The 9,805-nt window shown below is 31.8% G+C and overlaps 1 protein-coding gene across 1 annotated transcript; it reads right to left on the reverse strand.

Moving 5' to 3' along the window:
• Positions 1-3,376: 3,376 nt before the first annotated feature.
• On the reverse strand, positions 3,377-5,692 carry LOC111374560 (40S ribosomal protein S19-3-like). The gene is made up of 4 exons (XM_022997242.1): positions 5,498-5,692; positions 4,524-4,614; positions 4,035-4,218; positions 3,377-3,685 (listed from the first exon to the last, which is right to left on the reverse strand). The coding sequence occupies exons 1-4, from the start codon at positions 5,579-5,581 to the stop codon at positions 3,607-3,609; spliced, it is 438 nt and encodes a 145-aa protein (XP_022853010.1). The 5' UTR covers positions 5,582-5,692; the 3' UTR covers positions 3,377-3,606.
• Between the last annotated feature and the right edge of the window lie 4,113 nt (positions 5,693-9,805).

Consider the following 9,805-nt stretch of genomic DNA (forward strand, 5'->3'; position numbering starts at 1 on the left):
TACCTCATACAAATTAAATATTATTTTTCAATTTCTCAAAATAGGTGTTTTAAATGAGAATGAATTTATGGATTAAAGTGCAATAACGTTATGTCTTAATCACATTTCAGTTTTATCACGTTTAACTTATATTTTGTGTGCACTTGTTTTGCCTAGACAGTAAAGACGTACTGTGTGGATATACTATTGTACATACATATATTATTTACATAACTGACGAGACTCATTTTTAGTAGATCTCAATTCCTCTCGGTTCGCATACATGTTACTTGTACATTTAAACACCATGTTAGATTGCATAACGAAGCTCCAATGGATGCAACGATTGTGTGCACTCGAATGCTCAATACAGACGAAAAAAGGAATATTATTACTATTTTTTACCTCAAGTCATAAGTTTAAGACTAGATTACCTTCAAAGGAGAGAGGATCAAGTATTTATAGGCGAAAATTTTATATTTAAATGCTTGACATATACCATCTTTCCAACAACTCGCTTATCAGTTTCAACCGTGACTGACAAAACATCACCTTTTACAACAGATGTCAATTGTCTCGAATGTATGGTGCAGTTGAAATGTGATGTATCTCTCAGATAACAGTTGAGAGAGAGGCGATGCGAAGTAGAGTGTTGATCTTGTCGTGACTTTTTGCTAGCTGATTGTTATGTGGCTTGCTTTGTAGACAGGAACGTAGCATATATATGATACAATATATGTGTAAAATTTAAACTCTAATCTAGTTGAAATCTTTCCCAAAAAAAAAAAAAAAGGGTCAAGAACATTGTTAAGTGTTGCTTTCCTCTTTTCCCTAGAAAGGTACACAACTTTATAAAAACTAAAGAAAACTTGTTATGTGAAAGGCAACAGGTAAATCAACCTTGGAAATTTAACGTTTGTTTGATTATGGTTCTTTATTTTTTTGTGAACGTATTAAAAAAAAAAAAATTATTACAAAAAAAGGTGATTTTTTTTTTTTTTAAAAACGTGTGATTATAAATGAATGTAAAAACAAGGGCTTAAATAGAGTTTGATATTAATGCAACTTGAATTGAAGTATTAATTACAAGCAAAATAGCTAACTTCAAAATTAAGAATGAACCTAAAGCCTTGCTTATGACTATGGGCTGCAAAAGCTTTTGAGTGAAATTTAAGCCACCATAAAATGATGGCTATTCAAATCAAAAGCATGAAATTTAAAATTTCTTTTCAATGATTAATCCCTCAGTCTCCAATTAAAAAATGAAATAAGTGTTTATAATTTACAAAAGTAAACTACCATTATGAAGGTGACTTGGATTTTGGCCCATTCTTAAATTCATACCATGACAGAGATCTGAAATCCAATGAGTATTTTTGTTCAGCTTAAAGAATTATTGTTGGGTGACAATCCCCTGGAGTGGGGGGCGCCCACACAACCCCTTGGACGTCCAGAGGGTTGTCACTGTGGCTTTAGTCTAGCTTAAAATGGATAAGTTTGTTTAAAGTAAATAATTATTTATTAGTTAAAAAATCAAAGTTGCTTTTAGAATATATGTATATTTTTTATAATTTAGAAAGTAACAAAAAATAGTATAAGCAATACTTACTATTACATTATTAAACTTCACCAGATATACTCTAGAATAGATCCTACTAGTATTGGCTCAGGCATTGTTTGTTCAATTTACTCATAATAAACGTATGGGTAAATTGCATAAAATGTTCCTAAAATTTTCTTTCTTTTCCACTTTTTTCCTAAACCCCTTTTTTTCCAACATTTGTATCTACAACCTTGGATAAATTGGTGGCATTCTTCTAAATGGATGGATTCCATCGATTTTTCCACTAGTTAACTTTACATTGAAAGAACAACCAATGCAAGTGTGTTATTTGAAACTTCTTGAGGCGAGTGTTCAATGACCAAAGGGAGAGAAAGTATATTTAGGGTCCGTTTGATTGCAAAGATGGAATTTAGGTGGAAAGAAAACGAATTCTAGGGAATTAAATTACCTAGAAATTGTTTTTCTGAGAATTGTAAATTATTGTATTTGATTGGTATAATTTTCCATGTGAAAAATATTGAAATAAAAGTGTTTTTTGATGTTCATTGACTTTATTTTACATAAAAATTATCAATTAAAGGGATATAATTTACTGGTATTGGGGATGAAATTTGTTTTCGTTGTAAAAATAAAAAATAAAAATAATCAAGAAAATCATCTATCTTTTGATATTCGTTTGACTTTGTTTTACATGAAAATTGTCAATAAGATGGAAATATTTTTTTACAATAATTCTTAGAATTTGGTTCCATTGCCACCCCAAAAAAAAATAAAAAAATAAAATAAATTGTTGCGTGGAATTCCAATTCTCACCAAACCCATAAGAATTGGAATTCCTCAAAAAGAAGGAATTCAGGCGTGTGGAGGGAAATGTTGGAAATTCAATTCCAGGGTAAAATAGTGCAATCAAACACTGGAAAATGTGGAGTGTTGAATTCAATTTCCACTTTCCATGGAATTCATGGTGAGTCAAACAGGCCATTAGAGTTTTATGAGGAAAAAAAGAAGGGTATTTATGGAAGTCGGGCTTGAAATTGTAGGTGATAACTGCTGTATTTTATAAACTTTGGACATTCTTCTCCTCTTTTCAGATTAACGTCCATGGAAGTTCATTTCTCAGTTAGGTAACTTCCTAAAATCAATCTTATACTAAGAATAGCCTCTCCGATGTCTCCCCATACACAGATAGGGTCATCCCCAAATGGGTGCCTATACTGATACCAATTGTAACAGTCGAGTCGGATAAAACTCATCCTTAAAATCGACTTATAGGAGGTGTCCACATAATTTTAAACCTGCATGCTGAACTTTAACCCAGCAATGTAAGATAAAATTTGGTTCACTACAGTATTTGAGTGACATTTTAAGAAAGTTAAGGTAAAGCATGTGCAACACTCTAATTTGTCCATATTAAAACACCATATAATCACTAAAAGCATTACAGTGAAGTAGTTGATGGGAGTCCTATTTACTTTTCTATTTCTGGCATTTGTCATTCATGAAGTTCTTTATCATTCATATAAAGTAATAAATTCGTAACTTGTGCAAGTCATACTCGTATCATGACATAATTTGTTCAATGGACGGAGTTTGTCACCCTCATCATACAAAGATATTGGAAAGCTTGCAGAACTTAGCACGAAGACTGCACGATCCTAATAGAAATGATCTTCAAGTCGAGTGAATTTTACTCCACGAATAATATGCGACAGTGACTTCACTTTTGAAGATCGACAAGGTACACCAATTTCTAGTAGTTACCCGATCGATGACATTCAACTGACATTTGCTCCAACAGTACACCTGGATGAAACTTTACTAACAACAATCTAATAACACAAGTAAAATGACAGACTTGTATAATCCAACAAAATCACATTCATAAATGAAATCAAAATCAAAATGCGACTATTTGCTCCAACAGTACACCTGGATGAAACTTTATAGAAATTACCGAGTCAAAAACATCATGACGATGCATACATAACATTTGCAGCCAAAATTTGTTCAAAGATTTTTTCTAAGAGCTCTCTTCAACAAGCTTAAACTGAAGCCTATATAATCTATGAAGGTGCAACGACAGCAATCCTTCCAGCAACTTGGTCAAGATCCCGTCGCCCACTAGACGTGATTCTTCTTCCACTGTTAACCAAGCAAAATTAGTGTCGTGATAGCAATCAAGTTTGCTGCATTTTTCCATAAAATGACAAGCATATAATCTTATAAAAAGAATTTTCTAAAACTGCAGCATATACTTTTCAACTTTGGAGAAAAAACTTGATAACTTCCGAGGAAAAAACTTTAGCCAATTTTTTTCTTTAATACAGGTTAATATCATGAACGATAATAATAACCTTCCACACCCCTTTCTATTTGAGACTCAATTTGCTAACTATCAGTGTCACCCTCCACTTATGATTACAGGCAGCATCTTATGACAATTAGTCATTAAAAACACAACATTAAATTCTGCTGAAGATATTAAACTTACCCCGTCGGATCCATATCTATAATGTTCATGTTCTGTAACTGCTGAAGAATGTGGCGAGCAACGGACCCACTGCTTTTGCCAAAATGGGGTGGACGACTTCCATTCCTCTTACTCCCACCGTAAATTCTCCGGAAGGCACCAACACCAAGACCTCCCCTTAAATATATCTTCCTTGCCATGGAAGCTGCAATGCACGATAGACAACAAAATATTGATACTAATCTCAAGGTGAAGTTATCATTTAGCAAATTAAGAAGTTAATCTTCAAAGTAGAAATTCTAGGTATTAGAACATGATATTGGTTTGGATTTAAGTTTCAAGGTATTACTGAACTACCAAAAATGAAATTTTACTTGATTTCTAGCAACTGAAGGGTTAAATACATCTGTATATCAGAAGAGTCATGCCCCAAATAGACAACCTGAGCAGTTGAAATTTAAAAAAGACCCGCAAGCATATGAGCAGAGAGATGGTGGGCATGAGGATTACCTGACCTAATATAGTACCAATCAGGATCATAAGGAGCAAGTTCTTTAAGTACTCCAGTTTTCACAATATCTGTCCACTCAGGAAGCTCCATCTATTTTTCAGAAACAGTAAGAGTATAATCATTAGGGCAAAAAGAGTTTAAGATCCCCAACCCCGTGTCATAGTTTTGTCTGGGATTTCTCAAAACAGGGCTGTGTATAAATACAGCTGATATTTTCATAAAAAGAAAAACACAAACAAAATAAACAATTCAACATGGTCTTCTTTAAAGGTCTGATTTGCAAGGGAAATAACCATAATAGTAACACAACTATCTCCCTCAACCAAGCTAAGAAGTTAAAATGTAACAAGGATGGGAAATTTTGACAATGCTATTCCTTTCCTCTGCTTCTTCTTCCTACCGTTATTCTTTAGCTGGAGGGAACTGTTATTTCTTCAACGGCCAAATGATTACTTTATCCCTCTAGGGGATTCAAAGATGAATCCCATCTTAACCTTTGCTTCCATTACCTAACTGTCTGCCATAACCTAACTGTCCTGTTCAAACTTCCATCCCATGTGCACACAAACTACAATTCCTTTCATGCAGCAATTAACAGGAATATAAACAATACACCAACAAAGAACGACAGTATAATGCCACCAAACGGTACAGACAACACAGCCTTGTCCAGAGGGTTTTAACTTAGTCTACAAAAACTGAGTACCCACACTCTTATTTCGTTATCCCAGTTCTTTTTCACAATTATTTCTAATTTTCCCTCCTAAACATCACTACAATGTACATTTATTATAAAATAATAAGATAAAAAATATCCTGAAACCAAATACATAGAGTACCATATAAATACACGTAGAAAGAAAAAATCTAGACAGAGAAAATAAATCAATTAAAAATGATATGTTTGCCTATGAACAAGTATACATAAATTTATACAAATTAAGTACATTTGCATTAAAATATATAATTATACCTTGCCAGAACGCTTGAGGTGTGCGGCGTAGGCCTTGACAAATTCATTGGGTGAAACGTCCTTCACGGTTCTAGCAGTCGCCATTGATGCAGATCTCGAATTATGCGCAGCTCACGATACTGCTCGAGAGAGGCTGAGCCGCTGAGTGTAGACAAATTAGGGTTCTTGTTCATCCTAATTACTCAATTTATATGTAAAAATCTTCTGGGCTTGGACCGGGTCGGTTCAGTTGGACCCAATAATTTCCTGGTTTTGCTAGGATGTTCCTTCTCTTTTGTTTTTCTTGCATAAAAATTTCTTAAAAGTAAATTTATTAGTAATTAGATAATATTAAAGTTTCCCAATTTATTTATTGAACGGAGTTGACGTAAGTAAATTCTCTGTTTTAAGTTTTTAACGATAATTACTATTTTACCGTTTACAATCATGCTATGGGTAAATTATGGTATCCAATGCGGTGTCCAAAATGAACACCTAGCAATGTCGAGGCGCCTGTCATGCCAGGGCCCATAGGCACCTCGGCCAATATCGAGGCGCCAGGTGTCCAATTTGGACACCCCGTTGGACACCTCGATTTATCACAAGCATTATTCTATCGTTTATATGAGTTTTTTTTTTTAATTTAAAAAATGAGAATATAAATAAAAAGCTTTTATATCTTTAAGAAGGTTTGACTTGATTACAAGCTAAACTAAACATGTTTTTGTGTAGGTCTTACACTAATTTTCTCTTCATGCACATTGTATTTAATTTAAATTTATTAAAATATTTAATACATAGTAATATTTTAAAATACGTTCTAGCATTATGCTTGCATTCATCTACAATTTCATTATCGACTACCTCAACTCATAACATTGAAAGAGAAGATATTTCTAATAAATTTAAATACTTTATACTATCATTTTCACCCTTAACATATATTAGAACATCTCAACCCAAAAGCAAAGATATTGGGTTTGATTCTTCGAAGAATTCAAGACTTAGGAAGTTCTAACATTTTAGTCCTGATTTGGTATAGATTTAAAAAAAAAAAAAATTATTTTTCAACTACACATTCTTCAGATAAAATTATTTTACATATTAATCCATAATATTTTCTTACTTTTTAATCATACATTCTCCGAAGCAATCATTTTTAACAAAATTTATTCTAAAAAATCTACAGCAAATAGACCCTCTATTTACCCTCAATCTTATTATTAATAAATCGTTTGCAAAGTAATCAAATATAAATAACTGTTGTGACATTGACGCACCTCCAGAAATAGAATTTATATCTATTTGCACTAAATTTTATTTCTATATCACATTTTAATTATAGTGAAGGTCTTCAACTTTGGTTCATTATTGCACTTGTGTGCCTAATATTCTTTGTTACATTTTTACAACTTATAAGTTCTATGAAAAGGTGAATCATCCTTTCAACCTTTTTTTTTTTTTTTTTTGAAAAAAGTGAGTTTTCTAATGGATATTTTTGGAGACGTGATTAAAAAAGTAAAGAAATGTTTTGGATTTACATGTAAAATTATTTCATAAAAAAATGCATGGTTGAAAATAAATTTTGATAAAAAAGGAGGTAAAGCATGGATTCGAAAAATATAAAGATAATCTTTTTAAGACTTGCATAGACACTCCCACGAATATTCGAAGTTTTCGTATAGCTTAGAAGATCAATATCACCGTGGTTACGATTAGAACTGTCAAATGTCGGACCACCAATTGACCACATTTGGAACCTTAGTTTGAGTCATCTTTTCTTTCATCTTGTGCTCTTTGGGAGAGTGCACGAATAATTACCATACATACATTATGTAGGAATTGATTCAAATAATTAATCAAAAATTGTAAAATGAAAAGGTGTGATTACATGTCAACTTCGACCAAAATATTCGGACTTGATCCAATGGTCAAATTATAAAAGTAAATAGATCAACTTATTCTACTCGTCGAGTAGATCGTCGTGGTATATTTGGAATCTCAAAACCAATTCCAGATGAATGAGAAATTGCGGGCCAAAGTTGGAAGAAATGAAGTGTTGTAACTTTTCGAAAGGATGCAGGTTTTTGCCAAGTGTTGCAACTTCTCGAAAGGATGCATATTTTGGCCCACACTACTTCATTTGCACCCTTTCTACATTTATAAATAGGACCCTATGGACATGGTTTTGAGTACACCAATTGCATTGAGCATTTATTTTCCTCTTGCAATTCTCTCCTTTTTAATTCCATAGCATTTCATATATTTTCTTTGTAGAGAGGAAATTCTGTCAAAAGTTCATCAATTTCTTGTGGTTTGAAGTGCTGCTACCACAAATTTTGAATTCATTGTATCTTGGGAGACAAGTGTTATTCATCGTGAGCACCGTAGCAATCATCTCCCAAAATACAACGACTACGTCAAGCCATAGGAGCACTCCAAATGACTTCGACCAACAGACTTGAACGGAATTTCCTCTCTACCAAGGAAATGCATGAAAATGCTATGGAATTAGAAAAAAAGAATTGCAAGAGGAGAATGAATGCTCAATGTAATTGGTGTACCCAAAATCATGTTCATAAGGTCCTATTTATAGATGTAGAAATGGTGCAAATGAAGTTGTGTTGGTCAATTGCACTGTCTTTCCACTCTTCATTTGCATTTAAAAATAAATCAAATAAAATAAAGACAACTAATTTAAAGATGAAAAAGAAAAAATAAAAATAAAATCATTCTGTCCCGAAGTGTCTGACCTCTTCACCCAAAAAATAAGATTTGAAGATCACAAAATCTCAAAAAGACGGGCTATATGTCATTCAAAACAGTCAAAGAAATTAAGGGGGCGTTCCCTTCGCCGTTTTCTATTTTTAGCTTTTGAAAATGCTCAAAATATGTTTGGTCACTCGTTTCCGAAAACAAGGAAAAAATTATAATTGAAAAATCATTTTGGGCATTTTCAATTAAAAAACCCAAAACACCGAAAACACTCAAAACACGTAGTTTTCGAATTTTATTTTATTATTATTATATATATATATTTTTAGGGATGTTCAACAGTACTTTTAAAATGATAAATTCACCAAGTTTAAAAATTATATTATCTAGTAATATATTGGCTTAAAAATTATTATGTTTTACTCAAATTAGTTGAATAAATGTTATAAAACAATGTCTTAACATTTATTATTTATTATTTTATTTTTGTAGTAAGTAAAAATAGTAAATTCACCAAATTTAAAATATATATTCTCTAATAATGTATTAATTTAAAATTATTATGTTTTACTAAATAATCAAATTAGTTGAATAAATGTCATAAAATAATTTCTTAACAATTATTATTTATTATTTTATTTTTGTAGCAAAAAAAAAAAAAGTAAATTCACCAAATTTAAAATATATATTCTCTGATAATGTATTAACTTAAAACTATTATGTTTTACTAAATAATCAAATTAGTTGAATAAATGTCATAAAACAATTTCTTAACATTTATTATTTATTATTTTATTTTTGTAGCAGGAAAAAATAATTAATTTACCAAGTTTAAAATATATGTTATTTGATAATGTATTGGCTTAAAATTATTATGTTTTACTAAATAATCAAATTAATTGAATGAATGTCATAAAACAATTTCTAAAATTTTTAAACCAAACACATTCTCTAATTTTCTGTTTTGAAAAACCATTTTTCAAAATGATAAATCAAACACGTTTTCTATAATTCGAAACAGTCTCTCAAAACAGAAAACACAAACGCAAACCACCTGCACCCTAATCTTCCAAAGCGAGTAACATGGACTTTAAAATTCTTTCAAACCATTCGGAGTGGGTTCTCATCAAAAGGGAGAAGAATCGAAAGCTAAGCGGGCGTCTAAAACTGAGTCTGTGTGAAAAAATAAACAGGCACACACTAATCAACAAACAAGCTTTCAACCGAAATGAAATTGTTTATCAACAAACTGTACAAATGCTGCCTACAACAAAGTTCAAAGGGTATGAACCTACCCTAATCAAAAATTTCCCCATAAGACATCAAATATCAATGTCAATGTCAATGATTTTACAGTTATTATCCTAGATTCTGAATCAATGTCTTCCACATATTAACCTAAAGTATGGAAAATGGGGACGCGATTAACTGCTAAGATTGGTAAACTACACAATAGAAACGAATTAAGGTAACTCCTCTAATCCAGAGACTTCTGAACTTACGCTACTCGCAAGTCTGTTTCTCCAATCCCTTTGATTTTCCTTCTATGTACTGTACATGGTAATTTTAACTGTATGTATTTACGGCTAGAATCGCTGCCTACTTGTGCTGCTA

This window comes from Olea europaea, unplaced genomic scaffold (assembly GCF_002742605.1).
Source record: "Olea europaea var. sylvestris unplaced genomic scaffold, O_europaea_v1 scaffold126, whole genome shotgun sequence".
NCBI classification, from domain to species: domain Eukaryota; kingdom Viridiplantae; phylum Streptophyta; class Magnoliopsida; order Lamiales; family Oleaceae; genus Olea; species Olea europaea.